The sequence below is a fragment of the Dermacentor andersoni genome, chromosome 5 (assembly GCF_023375885.2).
Source record: "Dermacentor andersoni chromosome 5, qqDerAnde1_hic_scaffold, whole genome shotgun sequence".
Classification (NCBI taxonomy): Eukaryota; Metazoa; Arthropoda; class Arachnida; order Ixodida; family Ixodidae; genus Dermacentor; species Dermacentor andersoni.
Genome location: NC_092818.1, coordinates 53,097,506 through 53,119,418, shown reverse-complemented (window position 1 = coordinate 53,119,418; position 21,913 = coordinate 53,097,506). Strand labels below are relative to the sequence as shown.

Here is a 21,913-nt window from a genome sequence, read left to right as displayed (position 1 = left end):
GAGGCCCGCGCGCGTGCGTAATTCGGCCACGTGGCAGAACCAGGGCCGCACGTTTCAGCTTCGCTGATTGGCCGTCTGTACGGGGTGTTTGGGAGGTGATTTGTTTTATTTCATGCTTGGAGTCTTTTTCAGAGCCCGTAAAAGATAACCACGTAAAAGACAACAACAATTAAGGAAATACCTTCATATAGTGTTTCTGAGTACGCCGTAAAATTTTGCCAGTATGACTCATGTCTTTTAAACAATAGTTAAAATTTTGCAGAATTAAACTTAAGAAATTGGTGACACTAGTCGTATTTTAAAAAAGTCTGAAAAACTCAAGATGACTGTGAACTGTCTGGTTTGTCTTAGGTGCACCATTCTACTTTTAAAGTTGGGGTAATGTTACGTGAAAGATACGGTGTAATAAAAAATGGCAAATATAGCCATAAAATACTTTATAATGAAAGACCTCGTGACATGCACGTCGAAATTTTTGCGTCTAAAACTCCGCGTAACGTCATGGATTGTGAAAGTGTTTGGTAGTCTGTGCGCTACATTGATAAGCATTATTTATAAACAGTTAACCAACCCTAGGTAAATCGCTTATTAATCGATTCTTTTTCGCCTAAAACAACAGCACACTGAACGAAGCGGGTTTGATAACTTTTTCTGCGCGAAAATGGCTCAGACAAATAAAACTTGTTTGAAATCTTCCACGACGTGACGCTGATGTGTTAATGTCGCGGTTTATGTACAAAACTCAAAAGAGAAGTACGCACGGTTTTGATTTGTATCGTTAAATACGAGTCTCAGTTCCCACCAAGTGCATATAGAGGCTAGAAATAATTTCAGCAATGTAAACAGATTTAGTGCTCTTCTTTAGTGTAACACTACTTATACTCATGTGAAGTTATTTTGAGATGCTGTGCAAAACAATGTACCGCAAAAGCATGGGCTGGCAGATATTCTAAGTCCTGACATACATAAAGCAGTGACGACTGGGCCTCAATAATGTATCACATCGTTGCTGGGATGGTAAAATAATTCCCAAATGTGTGCTTACCAGGATTTGCACCAGTCCTAAAGAAGACTGGCTGCTTGGCATACTTGAGGAAGTACTCAACGTGGCCCATTTCATGGTGCACAATGAGCAGATCATCCATCTTCACTTCTGTGCATTGCTTGATCCTGTTGGCAGTCGGCGTCAAATTCAAGAAACCGGCCCTTATCGACAAAAGCTCACGAACAAAAACGGACTGTGTGAAGGTCAAGTTCCGCAAAATTTCGCTTTGGCTAAAACGGTTGCAAATAATCAGCGTTACTATTAAAGCAATATTTGCAAATCTACATGGGTAATGATTGTCTACTTTTCTTATTAGGGCATTTGAATATCACCTAAGTAAACGACGAGCCACTTTGTAGTCAGAGTTGAAGTTCTTTATTTCTGCCTTGTAACGGTACAAGGTACAGAGAGCGGAGGCGCAGAAAAAGCTGTAAAATACAGCTTGACAAAGCCGCAGCCTCCTTTCGCGTGACAGTGGCTTCGCAGCAGGGCTTTTAATACAAAGGTAATTGCAGTGTAATAACAGCTATATAATAATGAACAAGTAAAAAAAGATATAGTATTTAGACAATATATAGTATAGAAAATACATACAAGAAGGAAACAAATTCATTAAATTAAGAGGTATTTAGTGCCAAAACCACCTTCTGATTATGAGGCATGCCGTAGTGAAGGACTCGGGAGATTTCAACCAGCTTGGGTTCTTTAACGTACACGTAAATCTAAGTACGCGGGTGTTTTCGCATTTCACCCCCATCGAAACGCGGCCGCCGTGGCGGAGATTCGATTCCGCGATCTCGTGCTCAGCAGCCCAACACCATAGCCAGTGAGAAACCACGGCGGGTCGCAAAAAGAGGAATAGAACTTACGTGGTAATAAACATAGCACGTAAAGCACCGTTTGACGCACTGAAGAGGTCAAAATTTTTGTATGCATTCACATTTAAGAGGGAAGGCGTTCTCTACCTCAATTGATTCGAGGGGTCGGCAATACCAAATTCTCCGCATAACTTGTCTTGTAGGTCGCTTCTCGGGCACTCAAATCAACAAGCTAACCTATGTGGTTTACGTTTCACCATGTTTCAAGTTTAACCCGGATACTCAAGCGGTTTTTTTACAAGTTATGGTTCTTCAGCACGCTACTTTGCAGAAAGAGATCCGCGCTCGGGGAGTCGCAGGGGACATTGCGAACATGACGAAGGAATGTCTTCTGCAAAATTTGGAGACGCTCAAGACTACTAAATTTCGGCGGTGCCCCGCACTAAATGACAATAGCTTAAATAGGAGTAGCAAATGGAATTATAGAGGAGAAAACTTGTTGGTCTTGCAAGAACGTTCTGAGCCGACCTACGACCCCAATTATTTCAGCCAGTTTCGTTGTGATATTTAGATTTGGGCTTGTCTACCTTTTTTGGGTGAAGGCGTTTCACCGTCTTACAAATGTGATCGCTCACCGCGGGACGCGCCTGTGTGTATGTGAGGTTTCTTGAACGTTATCGATGGTTCTATCCGCTGAGCTGTTGTCACCGAACCTTGCTTAATCTGACCGCGTGTATGCGCGTCGCGAATGGCGTAGAACTTTCTGGAAGACACGCGGGCACCGGCGATTACTGTGGAACGTTCGATGGCTCGTGTATAGAAGCCGACGCGTTTGACCAGCAGATCAGATTTCGACGATCACCGTCGTGTTCGCCGCTATCGTTGTGCTTTAAATGTAGCCTGTTTTTGTGGGCACAGGTTCAACCAATAAAAGTTAATTTCGTCATTCACGGTATTGCTACTGTGTTCCTTACCGTCACTACTACGTGACATCTGGTGGTGGTGCTTTGCATTCATGTACCGGAGGCCCCGACAAAGACGGGACCCAAGCCCGAACGCGGAAGACAACACTAACGTCGCCAGAAGCCAGCGAGGTAGCCGCAGGCTGCACGGACTGCCCCCGGAGCACGGACTTTTGCCTGAGACGACCAGGAACATCGTCGCCAAGTTCACCACAATGACAGCCCCAGCATCCCCCATTGTGCTGCAACAGCCCAGGGAGCCACCGAATTTCCGTGGATCATCATTTTAAGACCCGGATAACTGGCTGCAAACGTATAAAAGGGCCGTTGCAATCAACAACTGGAACTCCGACGACAAGCTCCAGCATGTGTACTTCTTGTTAGAAGACGTCGCCAGGACCTGGTTTGAGAACCGAGAATCAGCCCTGACTGCATGGGACTTGTTCCCCAATGGCTTCCTGCAGATGTTTTGGAGAGTCCTGCGCGAAGAACGAGCCCAAGCTCTACTGGAAACCCACATGCAGCTGCCTAACGAGAACATCGCGATCTTTACGGAGGATATGAGTCGTCTCGTCCGACACGCCGAACCAGAAATGTAGGAAGAGATAAAATTTCGCTTACTGATGCGTAGTTTGGAGCAAGAGCTTTTTGACAGATCAATGCGCAACCCGCCTAAAACCGTTGCCGAATTTATTTCCGAGGCCACAACTATTGAGAAGACGCTCGATATGCGGACAAGGCAATATAACTGCCTACCGCTGAACACAAACTACAGCACCCAGTTGAAGAAAGTTAAGGCTGCATGGGAAGGCCCTCAAATTCGGACAGCCGGAGGACACCTCATAACACCGACTGAAATCTGCACGGCAAGAATTACCGTTCATGACTGGACTTACCCTGCCACCTTCGTTATCCTCCAACAGTCTTCACGCGACGTCATTCTCGGCATGAACTTCCTGAACCAACACGGCGCAGTCATCGACCCGAAGTCGAAGTCGATAACGCCGTCTGAAGATCAAGCGATACGACCGAAGAGCTCTCGTGGTCACTACGCCTTGAGTGTGCTCGAAGATCAAGTGAGCACACCACCTCGCTCCAGCGTTGTTATTTCCGTCAGCACCGAAACACCTACAGACGTAGAAGGCGTAATCGAGGGCGACCAAGTCTACTGCTCGACTGCACGGAGCGAAAGCGGAAGTTATGCTAACCAACTTCAGCCAGGAGTGCAAGCACATAAGGGCACGATAATCGCGTAGATCGAGGAAATTGTGGAAACCAGCAATGTGGTTGTCCTGTCGGATTCTGCCGCATCTACCCCAGCGACCATGGTTTCCGCATCAGACTACGACATAAGTCCAGGTCTGCCCATAAGTAAGCAGCAACAGCTCAGAAGTCTTCTCCGACGATACAAAGACTGCTTTTCAAGGTCATCGAGGATTTGACAAACACCAGTCGCCAAGCATCGCATAATAATCGAAGAGTGCGCTCGACTAATCCGCGAGAGCCTTTACCGAGTTTCGACGCGAGAAAGTGAAGCTATAAGACAACAAGTTCACGAAATGCGGCGTGACGGCATCATCCAGCCGCCGAAAATGCCGTGAGCATCATCTGTTGTCTTGGTGAAAAAAAAAGGACGGAACCCTACGTTTCTGCTTCGATTATCGTCCACTGAACAAGATCACTAAGAAGGACGTATACCCCCTCCCACGGATAGACGAAGCATCGGATCGGCTCTGCAACGCTAAATGCTCCTCGTCGATGGATCTCAAGGCTGGCTACTGGCAAATAGAAGTGGACGAGAGAGATCGCGAAAAGACTGCCTTCATCACGCCAGGCGGCCTCTACGAGTTCGAGGTAATGCCATTCGGACCCTGCTCGGCGCCTGCAACGTTCCAGCGCGTCATGGACACGGTTTTGGAAGGATTGAAGTGGCAGACTTGTCTTGTTTACTCGGATAACGTCATCTTCGGCAGAAATTTCTACGATTATTTTGGGCGGTTTTCGACAGTATTAGAGGTCATCAAGTCATCACGGCTCACTCTGAAGTCGGAAATATGCCGCTTCGCTTACGGTGAACTTCTGTACCTGGGCCATGTCACCAGCCAATTTGGAATCCGCCCCTACCCACAGAAGACAGCCGCCATCGCAAAGTTCCAGCAGCCCATCGACAAGAAGGCAGTGCGTAGATTCCTTGGCATATGGGCCTACTACAGGCGCTTTGTCAAGGACTTTTCACGCATCGTTGAGCCGCTGACACATCTAACGAAATGTGATGTCGAGTTCAAGTCGGAAACACCGCAGGCAGACCCATTTCAAGAACTCAAACTGCGCATGCAGTCGCCACCGGTATTTGCGCACTTCGACCACGATGCCGATACAGAAAGACACACTGACGCCAGTAGCTCAGGCCTTGGTGCCGTCCTAGTGCAGAGAAAAGACGGAGTTCAACGGATGGTAGCTTACGCTAGCTGGTCGTTGTCAAAAGCGGAAGGCAAATATTCTACGACCGAAAAGGAATGCCTCTCCATCATTTGGGCTACAGCGAAATTCCGCCCTTACCTATATGGCAGGGCGTTCAAAGTCGTCAGCAACCATCACGCGTTGTGTTGGCCAGATAATTTAAAGGACTCTTCAGGACGCCTGGGGTGGTGGAGCCGGAGGATGCAAGAATATGACATCACTGTTATCTGCAACTCCAAATGAAAACACTTTGATGTCGATTGCCAGTCACGGCCCCCATTAACGCGCCCCCGCAGGATGACGAGGATGATAACGCCTTCCTTGCAATAATAAGCGCGGAACACTTCGCTGAACAGCAACGAGCTGACCCGGAGCTGAAACACCTCGTCGAGTATCTGGAAGGGAACACCGACGTTGTCCCTAGGGCGCCTAATCGAGGATTGTCTTTGTTGTCGCTTCAAAACAACCTGCTCGTAAAGAATATCATCAGCAGCCAACAACCAAAGACACCACGGATAGCGGAAATTACTTGTAAATATCGGGCCCCTCGGTAAACTTCCTTTCTTCTCGTTCTACTCGTAAAGAACTTCTCACCAGTCCGTGCCAAATACCTTCTTGTTGTTCCGTCAGCGCTGCGTCGAGAAGTACTCCACGCCCTACATGACGATCCGACCGCTGGACATCTCGTATTCTCCCGGACGCTGTCGAGGATACGGGAAACGTATTACTGGCCGCGCCTGACGGCCGACGTGCCTGTTATGGCAAGACATGGCGAGAGTGTCAGCGACGCAAGAACCCACGGACAAGGCCAGCGGGGCTACTACAGCCGGTCGAGCCTCTTAGCCGATCATTTCAGCAGATCGGGATGGATTTGTTGGGACCCTTTGCGGCGTCAACATCTGGAAGTAAGTGGATCGTCGTGGCGACGGACTACCTCACCGGCTTCGCTGAAACGAAGCTCTGCTGAAGGTAGCGCAGCTAAAGTCGCGAAATTCTTCGTCGAGAACATCCTGCTGCGACATGGCGCCCCAGAAGTACTCATCACCGACAGAGGAACGGCCTTTACAGCGGAGCTCACCCAAGCCTTCTGCAACACAGTCAGACAAGCCACAGGAGGACAACTGCCTACCACCCGCAGACGAATGGTCTTACGGAGCGACTGAATAAGACATTCACCGATATGCTAGCAATGTACGTCGACGTAACGTTCGCTTACGACACGGCGGTGCAAGAAACAACGCAGATCCCGCCGTTCAAGCTGGTTTGCCTCAGGAACCCTACGACGATCCTCGACGCCATGTTGCCGCACGTCACTGACGAAGAGAACCTTGACGTCGCCACCTATCTCCAGCGCGCCGGAGAAGCCCGACATCTCGCTCACCTGCAGATCAAGAACCACCAGAGGACCGACAGCCGACACTACAACCTTCGACAATGCTACATCGAGTACCAGCCCGGCGATCGTGTTTGGGTTTGGACCCCAATACTCCGACGAGGACTTAGTGTGTTGCAAACTCGGACCCTACAAGATCGTCCAGCACATTGGTGTGCTCGACTATGAAGTCGTACCAGACAGCATTTCACTATCACAGCGGCGCCGCTCACGATCTAAAATAGTCCACGTTGTGTGACTTAAGCCGTTCCACCAGCGCTAATGAACTTTGGGACTTCGCGTATCTGACCTTTGGACTTTCTGTTTTTGAAGTGTGTTACTTTGGACTTCGTTTCTTTGATCAGTCTCCTTTTGTGTTTCACTCTCGTGTTATGCTTGTAGCGTCGGGACGATGCTTTTTCAGAGGGGGATATTGACAGGTGAACTTATCTTTTTCGAATGAGCGCTTTTCACCGTCTAACAAGTGTTACCGCTCATCGCGGGACGCGCCTGCATGCATCGGAAGTTTCTGTAATGTTATCGGTGGTCATATCCGCTGTCTGTTGTCATCGAACCTTGCGTAATCTGATTACATGTATGGGCTACGTGAATGGCCTAAACCTTTCTGGAAGACACGCGGCCACCAGTGATTACTCTCGATCGTTGGATCACTCGTGTAAAAAGCCGACGCGCTTGACCAGCAGATCAGATTTCGACGATTGTCGACTGTGTTCGCCGCTATCGTTGTGCTTTAGGTGTAGCCTATTTTTGTGGGCACAGGTTCCCCCAATGAAAGTTAGTTTCATCATTCACAGTATTGATACTGTGTTCTTTACCGTCACTACGTGACAATATGGTCCACACAGTGTTCCCAAGACATACACGAGGGAGAAACTACTCTGATACATTTCAATTGTTCAACCACATCTATACATCGTGAGTTTAGCTTAATCTCGAGGGAGGAGGGAACTGGCTTATTTTTAAGGTGGAATAGGACAGCTTGTGCTAGCCTTTCATTTAACGCATGCACTTGGATTCGGACCATTTTCATAGCTCGCTCATGGTATCATTGAATTCGTGAACAAGGAGATCAAAATCATTTCCAACAAAGAAGATGCTAGTATCATCAGCGTAGATGATAAGTTTAGCAGTGGAGTTAGTGTTGGAACTATTAAGGTGCATAATAAATAATGATGTCCCCAATATGCTACCTTCTCGAACGCCAGAAATAAATTTTGGTTCAGATATCAGGTTGTCTATGCGAACAGCCTGTTTCCTATGCGATAGACATGATTTGAGAAGCATTTGAGTCTGTCCACGAAAACCATATCATCCTATGTTTTTTAGGACAGTATGACTGAAATTCTAGTACATGGCCTCTGAGGTTGTAAGCAAGCCGCAAGTGCCACTCGATTTCGCAGATCTTTCCAGCTGCAGCGCTCTTTCTAAGCTTTCTACGTTCTGTGTCATTTAGGCAAGGAGTAATGGAGGTGTTTTTCTATTTTTATTACTATTTTTTAGGAGCTTGTATTCTGCAAGCTTTTCGTACGCGGCACATCCATTTGTATTTCAAGCGCTAAATGTCGCGCGGAAGCTGCTGTATGTGTACACTATCTGAGGCTAGGCGTTTTAGAGGGTACAAGATTGCTTTGCAGCTCTGCTAAAGAAAATAAATTTCAAGTTTGGGAGCTAGGCTTAAAATTTATTGTGTGTCTCCGAAACTGTGGCCAGACAAACGTACGTTTGTGTTCAAGTATCAGCAGTTTAGGGGAGTGTTTTCCTCTATGATCGACGATCACTAAACTTTATTACGCGTCTTCCCCCCCTCTCCCTTCGTTTTGATCTCTTCTCACATCTGTGACACACTTGCCTTACATCCTTGCCGATGTAGAAATCCCAAGCGGAAGCATGGCACACAATCTTTCTATCTGTCGGCTTTGTCAGCACCGACCGCTCCCAGAACGTTTTAGGCATTGGTGGGAGGCCCATCGAGGTGAAAAACTCCTCAGACATCTTGAACATGTCGAGAACCGTCATGTTCTGCAAAATACAAGTGGACAGTGGTTGGTCAACATTTATGGGGATTTCTTAAAATGAAAAAAAAAACACTATTTTCCTTCAAGTTTCTACATTGCTGTTGTTTGAATCAAACTATGATAGAAAGCTGAATGCTAACAGCGCACTAAATGTACGACACCAGTTTTGAACGATTGCACGCGTTTGTAACGCTCTGAAGCTGCGCGCGATTTACAGCTCACATACAAGCGCTTCAAGCGAAAGAAACTGAGTCTTTCTTTATTACTGCATTAGTCATGGCTCATTTTGGGCGTCTGCTTTCCGTCGTACGGGGTGTTTGGAGCCGTAGATGGCAGATGAATGTCGACGTTTGCTGCTTAATTAAATGATTAATGATGTCTAACATCTCGAAGCTGCACATGTTGCATGAGAAAAGCCGTAATGGCCTCCGGATTAATTGTTATCAGCTGGTTGATTATCGTACACCCGTAAATGATAGCACACCAACATTCCTTGATTGTGCCCGCATCAAAATACGGCCACCACAGCCGGTAATAAAATCCGCGACATCGCGCTTGGCAGTTCCATAGCCCGTCACCACGTAGTACTTAATGTAGTTTCTTTTGTTTAGAATACACATGTGGAATTATAAGAACGTTACTCTTGCTGTGATACGTCCGTTGCGGTGGCACAGCTGCTGTAGAATTCTGCTGGTTGAGCAGAAGGTCTCGGGTTCAATTCCCGATAGTAGCGGCTGTTCAACACTATTCTGGAATAGCGCTTTAGACGCGCTCGCTAACCCGCATAGCCTCAGTGCTGCTTTTCGACTTTAAATTCTGCGAATCAAACACTCTACTCGATGTAATCCAATGCTTTATTATCCGAAAGGGATGGAAAATTAATAAAAGAAAAGACGTCGCGATTACGCTTCGAAATCTCTTCACGGCCTCCGTCTGGTGTCCTAAACGTTGACATCAACAGTTCAGTAAAAAAAAAATTGCACTCATTAATAAGCTAGGCCTCACTCTTGACAAACTATGTGAAATTTTCCTGCATAAAAATGATCACAATATACGATAATATTATGAAACCTACGATGTCAGATCGACGTCATTGATGATATAGTGCGGTCGGAAACCAAAAGTAAATTACGTTTAGCCTTATTTTTTTGGGATGTTCTGAGATGATGTGCTGTAAGTTAAACCTTATCCTTTGTCTTGGTGTGCTTTAGAAGAGAATATTCGACCGAAATCAGCAATACTTTCTTCATTCGTTTTTTAAAAGAACTGGGCGTGGAATGAAATTTTTTATTCTTTAAGAGAATGCTATAAAGGCAGACCATTACTATGTGATCATGCGCACGTATATACGATAGGGGGGGGGGGGGGGGGCAGAAGAAACGGAATTTCTTGATGGAGCCCTTCGTAATTGTATTGCTGTGCTCTCTCGCTAGTTGGTTGTAGGGGAACGTTTTACAAGTTAGTAAGTAGCCTTGCCAACATCACTGCAATATGTCCTACAGGTTTGTCTTGTCAGCAAGGAATGTCCTCGTAATTTTGATTCCTTCTTGAGGCAAACTCATACTTTCTTCGTAAGGGCGAAGCAATGAATGCGATAGCAAAATGTTAGAATATTACACGACGAGTAAGACTCGTAGCTGCAGTGGCAGTACAAATTAAAGTAAACGTAAGCTAAGTAGAAAAAGGCTGTTTTGTTAGTGTTCTTCTGAATTCTGCCGTCGGACAAGTTAGGTTATGCTTATTAATTAATGCCAGCGTCTTAGCGACATCACCACCGCTCTTCGACAACGGGTATGTTTCAAAACGCTGTTCTGGTCCAATCATGGGGGTAGCGCACAGCTGCGCCAATGAAGTTACATCATTTTCAGGTTTGAGCTCTGTTATTGCTTCGCACTTTTAATATTTAAGTCTGAAAATATTTCAGATAAAATGTATGCACCGTCAGTGCTTTATTTCATGACATTTGTTTGCGCCCTTCCAATCTCAAAGCTCTGCAGAATAATTTTGTCAAGAATTTAAGAACTGGTAGGGGCAACATTAATGATAGAGTGGTGCGGCAACATAACGCGCATATACCGCATGTCTGATTGCATGGCATAGCATATAGTATACACATGCCTAAATATATACGGAAACTCACGCCGACGCCGACGGCGATGGAGTGTCCGTATAATTGCTATCGCAATAAAAACGACGAAAGAAATTCCGGCAGAAGCCATTTCACAGTGATTGTCGACGTTAATGCCAGTATCATTCAAGCACTGTAGCCGCATACCAAATTGCTGAAGACACCTTTATTCAGAACCTGTAGTGGTCCTTCTTAAATTTTTATTGCTACGCGACACATACTCTTTCTAAAGTAGGCCCGCTTTGCTATGACACTAACTCGCTAGGGTCAGTCACGAGCATAACGGTGACAACGACGCAGTAACGACAATGTAATGGAAAAGAAGGAATAATGTAGATGGAACGACGAAAGCGGTATGGTGGACGACGGCATGATGAGAATGGGAGGACGACTGGGAAATGACGAAATCGAAAACGAAGATAGAGTGACAGCGACGGCATGGAGGTGAATGGGATGACGAGAACTGTATGACGACGACAGCACAACCATTATTGGACGAAGCTGGAATGATTACGCTGCAGCAATTACGACGGCATCATGACCACAGTATGACAACTGCATGACGACGACTGTATGACGGCGATTGATTGACGACAGCGTGATTACGATGGAATGATGAGGAAGGAATGACGTCTGTCAAACAACAAAGATGGTGTGATGACGGCGGCATGACGACAATAGGATGACGAGGACTGTGTGACCACAACGGTATGACGAGATTTGGAGGACGAAGCTGGATTGACGACACTGGAACGACCACCATGGCATGACGACCAAGAGCACATGTCTAGCGGCCCACATTACGCTAGCGGGCAACTTTGGTCACTAGGTCAGAATAAAAGGATAGATAGACAGACAGACAGACAGACAGACAGACAGACAGACAGACAGACAGACAGACAGACAGACAGACAGACAGACAGACAGACAGACAGACAGACAGACAGACAGACAGACAGACAGACAGACAGACAGACAGACAGACAGACAGACAGACAGACAGACAGACAGATAGATAGATAGATAGATAGATAGATAGATAGATAGATAGATAGATAGATAGATAGATAGATAGATAGATAGATAGATAGATTGCCTAAAGTAGGCAAAGATTACTCAATGAAATACATTAAATGTCTCAAACTATGTTTTCGGATGAGACGCTTAGCCGTACACGAATGTTTTAGTAGTTTGGGCTGTTACAAGAGTAGAAAGGAGCGTTAAAGGCCACCCACATTTTGCAGACCTTCAACCTGCCATACACACGAAATTCTCGAAAAGGTTGAACGAAAAACCAACGAGTCATCGTACACAATTTACAAGATTGCTGATGGCACGATTTGCAGCTCTTGTGAGTTGATATTGAGGCTGGAAGCAGGCGTGAAACGCAATGCCATGCTGTTTGTTCCCCGCCTGCTCGCATAGAGGGAAAAAAAACCTCTTTTGTGTTGTGTTGAGTCACTTTCAGATTTTCCTTTCAAGGTCATCACGGGTGACGAAAGCTGGTCTAATGGGTATGATCCCGAAGGCAAGCAAGTTTTCAACCCAGTTGAAGATTCTTTTTTTGCCTCGGCCGAAAACAAGCGTGACAAGTGCGCTCATGTGAAAACATTGGTCATCGTTTCTGACTTTCCTTGTTCTTTTTTTTTTGCCTTCATGCGCATTTATGGAATTGGACAGCGGGAATCTTCTCTTCACGAACAAAGTGAACTGAGAATCACTTCTGGGGCAAATGGTGTAGTAGCGCGTGGGTACTAAATCACGTGGCTTTTTTTCATATTTCGCGCGTTACCAGTAAAGTGGAACGAATAATTATGCACGACCTAGTGCGCTGAAAGCGACTAAATTTATTGTTTTAGCACGCAATAAGAGCTTTCATACCGGAAGTAACGCCGTCAATTCAAAAGTTAAGTAGTTGAGAAATTAAACTTCTGCAATTACACAGGTAGTCAGGTAATTAGTGCACAGAAGTATCCTGGGTGGAAAAGGGGACTGACGACCGAATTCCGTAGGTCTCATAATCGCACATTGTACCAGTTTTTTTTATATATCTTGGCTAGCATAAGCTTGCGCAGTACTTGCCCTTTCTTTCATGGCACCTGTGACGTCAACTGCAGGTTTGTTCGGGTATGGTCGGCTCATTTTGGTTAACGCAATCCAATCTTGCGAGTGGATGTGACCTGCACAAAGAACATACAACGGGTTGTTATTTAACGAACCTGCCAGTGTCGCAGTGCATATAATTTTCATCTGTGGCGAATACGTTCCTAAGATGTAGCCTGTATGAATAAAGAGACGAAGTCTATGTTTAGTGTTATAAGCTATTGACATTTCGCCAGCTGTTACTTAGGGATTCCCAGCGCAAAGTTTCAATTAACCAAGAAGCACTAGCAATTCGGAAGTGAGCGCTTAACCTTTTTATTTAGGATATATATGGCTGTTTCAAAACACGCGTCACTTAAGTATATGGTATAAGAAGAATGTGTGATGGCGCAATCGAAGTCTTAGGGCACCTTTACCACAATGGTACTCATGAATATACATCGGATGTCATTGAAGTGCCCACATGGAACCTTCCAGCTGATCTTCTATCATCATCAGCAATAGCAGCATACAGGTTGATATGTTTTAAGTCTACAGAAGGGGGCAAGGCCTTCCTCAGTGATCTTAACTGCTCCGATCCATTCGTACAATGTTCCTCATCTCATCACACCGCGTAATGTTCTGACATCGTCGACCTTGACATTCATTCACTTAATTAAGGGACCACCGCTTATGGGCTCTACGCATTACGTGACCTGATGAGCACCATTTCTTTCCCCTAATCCGAACTAGCATATCCACTGCAGCATACTTGTCTCGTAAGTAAACATTGTGAAGTTTTGAGAATGCCTGATGAAATCTGTGGCAGTGCGCATCCGAAACTCTTGAGAAACAGTTCTGTAAGGCAGAGAAATGCGCTAGTTGATATTTAGACAAAGACATGCTCCAGCACAGTACACACATTGGTTATGCCAGTGTGTTTGGCATCAGAGGAGGAGGACGAATGTACGTTTTTTTTTTTATTACAACGAAACTACTACCTCACGTCAATGCCGAATTTTGATTACTTTTCTACGGTGTCGAATACCGCAAGTAAATCTGCACATGAGTAGGTGTGAGATCGCCACATCCAAACCTTTGTAGGTCATGTGGGGATAAAGAATCACTGAAGCATTTTCTCCTGCTATGTCGAAAATACGTATGATCCCGACAGCAAGACCCACTTAGAGTAACCTCTATCGCGTATTGGTCTTCCTCTCTCGGAGCTTTATATTTCATCTCTTGGTGCGAGCGCCCTTGGTCAAGCGCGGAAGGAAGTTTGTCAGATCGAAGTGAAGTTTGAAGTTAGAGTTTACTCACACACAGAACGCAAATACATAAATCTACTATACAGGCGAGGATTGCATTGTTAACGACAACCGGACCCTCGTTGTGCACGAGTACGTCACTGCTAGAGGAAGAGTGGCATGTTAAGCTCTTTTTCATCGCTGTTAAGATAAGATTTCATTTTTTGCAATCTAGCGACTTCGCCAAAATTGCCGTGATCACTTTTCAAATACATTCTTTCGAGGAGAGCAAAGGCACACGTGCACTTGCGTCTAGAGCAATACCACCCTTCCGGGCTGACCTTCGTTACCTCCACCAGGCGTTCACAAACCCCGTACACAACTGGACGCCAGGTACGGATGACGTCTGTACCCTTTTCTGGCGGGTGTCCGTCGGTGGGTTTCGAACCAACCACCTACCGAAGCCGTGGCGGATGTTCTATTATATACGCCACGGCAGCGGTCAAATACATTCTTTAGAATTTTAATCATTATTATTTAAATATAAAAAGTGCAGACCACTAAGTTAAAGGGAAGCAAGGCCTTATGTTTCCATTAACCTTGGCCAATCCCCCTTCTTGAGTACGCACTATATTTTGAAGGCGACAACGAGTACCACATGATTCATCGTTAACTACCCCGTTCTCGGCCAATTTCCCAGAGTGGGCATGTGCCACTAACACCTGCGCTCTACATCTACACCTGTATCGTGGCCGATCTCCCGCAGTAGGTGCAGCCATTTCATTAGGAACCAAACCAAAACCAAACTGATGGGTCCACTCCGAGACTCTTTGGTAGGCCCACGCCTCTTGGCCCCACTGCGTTCTCGGAGAGCTGCCCCAGAAGCGGCCGTCATACTTTTTTTGAACGCTTATTCTTGGGGCAGTAGTGGCACCCGTCTTGTCTGTCGGGACGCTTATCCTCTTGTAGCAGTAACAGGTCTGTGTTATTGGAAGGTGGAGGTAGTTGGGGCTCTCCCACAATGTGTGCGTGTTGGAGGAGCAGGCGTTTCGCACTGTCCACAGGTTGGTAAGGAAGCTTTGGTCCCCGTTTGTGTAATGCATGGCATATCTTTGTTTAAAAATTAAATCCTGGTGTTTTACGTGCCAAAACCACGATGTTATGGTGAAGCACGCGGTAGTGTGCGACAGTCGGTTAATTTTGACCGCCTGCGGTTACTTTAACGTACGTATATTGGCATATATGTTCGGGCTGACCATGGGTTCCTCTGTTGAATGCGTGTATAGTATAGTGTGCACAGAAGAGTGGACGTGGACTTCCGGGACCTTGGAGTATGTAGCCTACAAGCCATTTTTTGCATGCACCGTGTTTCGGCCGTACCGAGCAGGTGTGCCGGGATGGGTCCGTCTTCCAAAATCTTGTCCGGGCCGTAGATGGCACGCAGCTTGCTGCGTACGTACGCGTGCAGCTCCTGGTACAGTGGCAACAGCTGCTCCCACAGCTTGGCCATGTTCCTCTCGAGGCCGTCGTACTCGTACACGTCCTGCCAGAGACCGCTCGCGTCCATGAAGCCTGCGGCAAAATGGAAAATTCGAAGGCAGAGCGTGACTTCCGAGTCTTTCCGCTCGGGCAGGCGTTTTCATATTGTGCGATATCGCAGGAGAGAGAGTGAGCAGGGAGGGCGAGAAACTGTAAGAAATCATAAATTAGAACAGCTGCTCATGGGGGCGAAAAAAAAAGAAGTGTAGTGTATGAAATCGGCAAACAAATTGTCTGAGCTCATTCTATTCATTTATTCTCGCGAGAAAGAAAATACAACAAGCGCGGGTTTCGTACAGTTACTTTTACCTGCACTTGCGCAATGATGTACATTTCTGAACGTGCATTACCAACTGAAAGTTTCATTTGGTAGTGCATATTCATGCACAAATGCTACTAAATGAAACTGAGAATTACGGTCGATAGCGTTTGTGGATCCGTGCAGTGTTTTATGCACCTTTTACGAAGAATGTGCATCGGCACTATCCGGCCAAGTTAGCTAGTTTATCTCACCGTTCAGTCTGGCTGCTTCGTTCATGAGTTCGACGTAGCGCAGGTACCTCTCCTTCATAGGCTTCCCCGCAACCTTCCGCCACTCGTTCCATACGTGCTGAAGCTCGTAGTAATTCTGGGAGTCCTTGAGGATGTTTTTGATCTCTGATCGCAGATGCGCATGAAAAATACGCACTGTCATCACTTACAACACCAGACGTAGTAGCAATGAGCACAAACGAATTGTAACCTTGTCTCTCAACATGCAATCTACATATTGTATGAGTTCCACTGCCGTACCTGGTTCTAAAGACAAGTTGCATTCCTCTGACGTGTTAGTTTTTCGGAGAAAAGGACATATCTTTCCCGAAGCGTGGTTTTCTTGCATTTCCGCAATTATGTTCAGGAGCTGCAAATAAAGCAAAAAGAACCACAATTTTTAGGTTTTTAGCTCACAAGAAGGGACGAGAGACAGAGGAACGACGCGGACACAGCGCTACCAGAATTTGTTTTACTCAGAAACACGGCATTCGGAATCCTTGGCGCATAGAACCCATTTGAAGTGTTTAACGTTTTTGTCTTCGCAAGAGAGAGTGCTCATTTGGAGTGCTTTTGTTATGGATCGTTTTATTTCAGGAAACATTACAAGGAACATTACTCTAAATTCCAGCTTACCTGTTCGTGTCTTGCATGGAAGGAAAATAGAAGTAATAGTGAGAAACATCTTTCAAGGCGTTTTTTTTGTGTAATTTCTAAGATGGTACTCGAAAAAGCGTGGAAAAAGAGAATAACTTGGAAGCGTTCAGGTTAGGCATCATTCGTAAGACGTCAATTCGAACATCTAAGCGCAGCGACAGGTGATGACAAGCAAGTAGACACAGACGGGTACTTTGCAGCTACCCCTCTTTTGCATGTAAATGAACTTGCCTGTCAATCGTCACTTTTCAGCCTTATATTTTCCCAGAAACCGATAGCTGTGAGAGAGCTGATTTTGTCGGGATGTCTAAGAAAAAAATGATTACTTGAACAGGATAATGCGTTGTGCGTGTGCGTGATAGGTGATTTGAGCGATATGTCATGTCTTCTCAAATTTCTCTCGCGCGATCTGGTGGTGGTGGTGATGCAGCAAAGCGGGCATTAGCATGGCATACATAGCGGGCAGTTGCTCCACCTGAGCCTCTTATGAGTTGACATCGGTGGTGTGTGTCACCAGGTGTCGATGAGCCCCGTGTAACGCAGGAAGGCAGTCAGCAGTGGTTGCACACTCTCCCTGGTTGGCGCAGGTTCTCTGTGGAAAATGATGTCTTCAAATGTTCTGTGCATACAACCACTCTTTTGGAGGCTGTCGAACATCGCTTTTACTTATATGTCTAACTTCGGTCATAGAGTGGACGTTGCGCTTTTCCCGCTGTTCGCCTTCTGTGTTTATATCGGCGACATTGAAGGTTTCATTTCGCGTAGTCTGAATCTTTCGTGCAAATATTTATTAATGTATATCGAATCAACGTGATGTGCCAAAGCGACTTGATGTAAAGCCATCTGAGCGCTCCTCCGATGCGATTTGTGTTTTTGTTTCGTCTTTCTAGGTGTTGTAAGTAGGTTTCACAAAGTACTGAATTGATTTCGACCACTTGTAATTCCTTATCGCGCACCGAATCCACAGTGCACGGGCACTTTTTTTCAGTCCATCCACGTCTGAATGCCAAAATTATGCAGATAGTGTACACATCAGCGTGAGCAGAAGTGAGCGAACGTGTTCTGAATAGCGCTAACTTGTTCGTATTCCACTTGTCCACGAATTTCAATCTACGATTCGGCAAGAGCGACAAGCACTTGAGGTAAACGGCGACGATATATTCTGCCCAAGGCTTTCTCTTTTGATATTTCTGTACATGCGCGAACCGTTGAGAAATCTATTAAAAGAAGCTTAGTATTGAATTTCAATAGTGCACCATGTTTCACAGTCAGTGATTTACGTATCGAAAAGCTATAAATCAATGTGGCGGATTTTATATGAATTGGTGAATAAATAGCTTAACAAAGCTGCTGATCAATTCTTTTGCGTAATCGGAATTTAGTTCAATTGATGCACGTGCAATTAATAAAAGAACGTATCACAGTAAGCGTAAGAAAGAAAAAAAGTTTCCTTCAGGAATGAGAAAAGAGCAGGTTTCGTTACCTCATTTTGCTTGTCATCGCTCAGAATGGGAGTACCCAGAACTGACAACTTTTCGAAAATTCTTCGCGTCACCGGATCCTCGAACTTTGTCCATTTGTACTTGGTGACATTTTTCCAGACTTCCTTCTCCAGTTTTTGCATCTCCAGTGTCGCCTTCACCTAAGGAAGGAAAACGAATAACGCGGTAAATGTAATGAGAATGCGCGCTCATGCAGGAGAATGCGCAGAAACACGCAATGGGGTGTACTTCAACACGCGCGAATGTTCTGATTCGTAGCATTTGGGACATACCATCAGGAAAAAATGAGAGATTGAGCACAAGCAATAATAAAGCGACTGCGGAAGGAAATCGTGCATTCAGAGACATTCCCAGCATCTTGCTTTCACTTTCGTCGCACGGTCGCACAGAATTGTCGCACGGTCGCACGGTCGGACAGAATTGGAAATTTTAGCAATGGCGCCAGCGGTGGCTTCTTTATTTATGCCACAATAGTGCAGGCTACTACGCTGCCCAAGCAGGTGAGGTTGCACAAAGAACATTTCCAAGCCCTTTTCAAGCAATGAGACTTTATCGCATTCCGCAGCAATAGCCTTTGAAGAAGTTTTGTCCTGGCAACATACGAACGTACAATCATGCTACGATTTAGCCCTGACGACCTTTTTGTAGAGCAGGGAATTATTTATTCCGTTCCAGACCTGTTTTAGAATGACATAGCAGATAGAAGATCTTAAGTTGTGCTATCGGCCGCCGTACTTGCTATGGGTGGAGCTTGAGTGACCGCAGCATGCCGGAAACTGACGATGTAGTTCGGTAATTCAATAAAGTTTACCTAGCTTCGGAACGATGTATGCGCCCAATCGTCGCGATATCTTTAGAATAACATGGATCCGACACGACAGCAGCGTACTCAAGAACTTGGCGAACAAGGGTGAACAACGAACTGGCCGAACAATCATCAATAGCGGTAGCAATGTCATTTATATACATAAATAAGAGTAATGGTCCCAATTACGGCCCCAATAAGGCACCTGCAATTTATTAGACCATATTCCTTCGATTTCAACAAATTGCGTATCTCTGAATTGTCTGAATTATTCAAGGATGCTTGAACCAAATTAACGAATGTGTCGAGAGCCCCACTTCTCCCATTCTGGCAGTGAACAAATTATGCGGAATATGACCGACTGCTCTAGATAAAAAATTGGCGTCTATCAGCTTCCGTCGCAAAAGGTACAGTTTCATATCGGCCTTCAAGCACGTGTTATTGATATGCAAATCCCACGTAAGTTTATTGGTTATTGGTATGCCCAAGTAAGTTACATAAGAAACTGGCTTGATTTGCTGTGTAAAGACGACAGATATTTTTGTAGGTATAGCCATAGACACGGTCTTAGCAAAATTAATCTGCATTCCCTTACGTTCGAACCAATGTGCGAGTTTACAAATATTATTTAATAGCACTCAGGACGCACTGTTGCTAACAAGAGAGTAGAGATGGAGAATACCATCATCAGCGAACAACTTCACCGTTACACAATCATCAATAGCGGTAGCAATGTCATTTATATACATAAATAAGAGTAATGGTCCCAATTACGGCCCCAATAAGGCACCTGCAATTTATTAGACCATATTCCTTCGATTTCAACAAATTGCGTATCTCTGAATTGTCTGAATTATTCAAGGATGCTTGAACCAAATTAACGAATGTGTCGAGAGCCCCACTTCTCCCATTCTGGCAGTGAACAAATTATGCGGAATATGATCGACTGCTCTAGATAAAAGATTGGCGTCTATCTGAAGCTGCTCGTCGAATGCGCAGGAAAAGTCATGAATGGTAGATAATAACCGTATTATATGAAGCCAACAATGATACCAAGGACGACATAGTGGAAATTACTTGTACTTACTAATTGAATTAAAAATAATGACAAATTAATGGAAATGAAAGTGGATGAAAAAACAACTGGCCACAGGTGGCATACGAACCCACCTCTTCGCATTACGCGTGCGATGCTCTTACGAACTGAGCTACCGCGGCGCCGTTTTCCCGCCCACTTTCTGGGGTATTGATGTTAACAGCTAGAACTAGCCATGGGAGTGTTAAATTGTAATTGGTAAGCACAAGTAATTTCCCCTGTGTTGTTCTTGGTGTCTTTGTTTTTTGGTTTTTTATGATATGATTAATAAAAATCATCAGTTCCCTTTTTTCTAGTTCATTACATTACGAGGATCTCGAATTCGGCAACATTCGGCCTTCAGGTAGCATGTGTTGGTTTATTCAGCAGTTTCCGTCACCGAAACAGATCAGGTACTGGTTGCGCCTGCGGCAGGAAGCATGCTCCACATCCGCGGCCAAGGTTCGTGAGTGGTGGCGCTGGCTAACACTCCCAGGGTTAGTTCTAGTCGTAAAACATAAAGACCCCCAAAAATAGATGGGTTAACGGTGCTGCAGTAGCTCAACTGGTTAGAGCACGGCACGCGTAAAGCAAGACGTGGGTACGTATCCCACCTACGGCCAGTTGTGTTTTCATTCACTTTTATTTTCATTAATATATAATTTCTTTAATTCAATTAATAAGTACATGCAATTTCCCCTATGTTGTCCTTGGTATCTGTTTGTTGGCTACTTGTGGTATGATTAATAAAAATCAGGCCCCTCGGTTCCCTTTCTTCTCAGATATTAACTGTGCTATTTGGAAGACATTTTTTTTCTGTGGAATCCATGCTGACAAGACAGAAAAAGTTCTCGGTCTAGAGGTAGTTAAGTACGAATATGGCTGGCTATTTATTATATACATACTCGAGCTTATAACGGCGTGTACCTATCAAAGAAATGGGTCGGTAATTTGCGGCATTCAATTTGTCACCAGATCTGTGTACTGCGACTACTCTTGCTGTTACATGTCCCGGGATATCCGCGAACACCAGGGCTACCCCCCGCCCCATCCTCAGTCAGCTGTAAGGAAAGCGTATGAGTGGCGCCGCCTACAGACAAAAACATATCCCCACTTGCGCTTAAAACGTGCCACTCTCCCCACTGCATACGTGGGCGGAAGCCCGTGGTGCGGAGGCCAGCCAACTCTGGCCCACATTACGTGGGAATGCAAGCTCAGGCTACCGAAACTTAATATGCCTCACATTCCGGCGCAAGGATCCGTAACGGAGCAGTGGGAGACCGCGCTCACCAGTGAGGAGAGGGAGGCCCAAGAGGCACTCCTCGACCAAGCACGGCGGGCTGCTGAGGCCAGCGGAGCCCAGGACTAGGGGCCCCACCCACCTGTTTCATACAATAAACGTTTTTCAATCAATCTTGCTGTGAGCTAGTATGAAAGGAAAGAGGACTCATCTAAAGAGCACTTAAACAGTGTAAAAAGGTAAGGAGAAAGCCCCTCAGCGTATCGTCGAAGAAAGGCGTTGGGTATGCTCTCTGCGCCTCATGACTTCAGGGCGTAGAAGTAAACTAAGTGTGCCTTCATGACTTATGACGACATCCGGCACTGCAGCACTGTCTGAAGACAAATTATAGCAAGGATTTGGCGCGAGCAGGCT

The 21,913-nt window shown here is 45.6% G+C and overlaps 1 protein-coding gene across 6 annotated transcripts in view; it reads right to left on the bottom strand.

Annotated features, from left to right (window-relative positions):
• LOC129384671 (angiotensin-converting enzyme-like) overlaps positions 1-21,913 on the bottom strand; it is a 223,014-nt gene that overhangs the window by 28,529 nt on the left and 172,572 nt on the right. For all 6 annotated transcript variants that reach the window (XM_055070277.2, XM_055070281.2, XM_055070276.2 and 3 more), the window contains exons 3-9: positions 18,361-18,519; positions 16,482-16,590; positions 16,203-16,346; positions 15,531-15,722; positions 12,904-13,001; positions 8,528-8,697; positions 1,046-1,170 (exon numbers count right to left, since the gene is read on the bottom strand). In XM_055070277.2, coding sequence (XP_054926252.1) covers positions 1,046-1,170; positions 8,528-8,697; positions 12,904-13,001; positions 15,531-15,722; positions 16,203-16,346; positions 16,482-16,590; positions 18,361-18,519 — 997 coding nt within the window. The remainder of the gene's footprint in view (positions 1-1,045; positions 1,171-8,527; positions 8,698-12,903; positions 13,002-15,530; positions 15,723-16,202; positions 16,347-16,481; positions 16,591-18,360; positions 18,520-21,913) is intronic.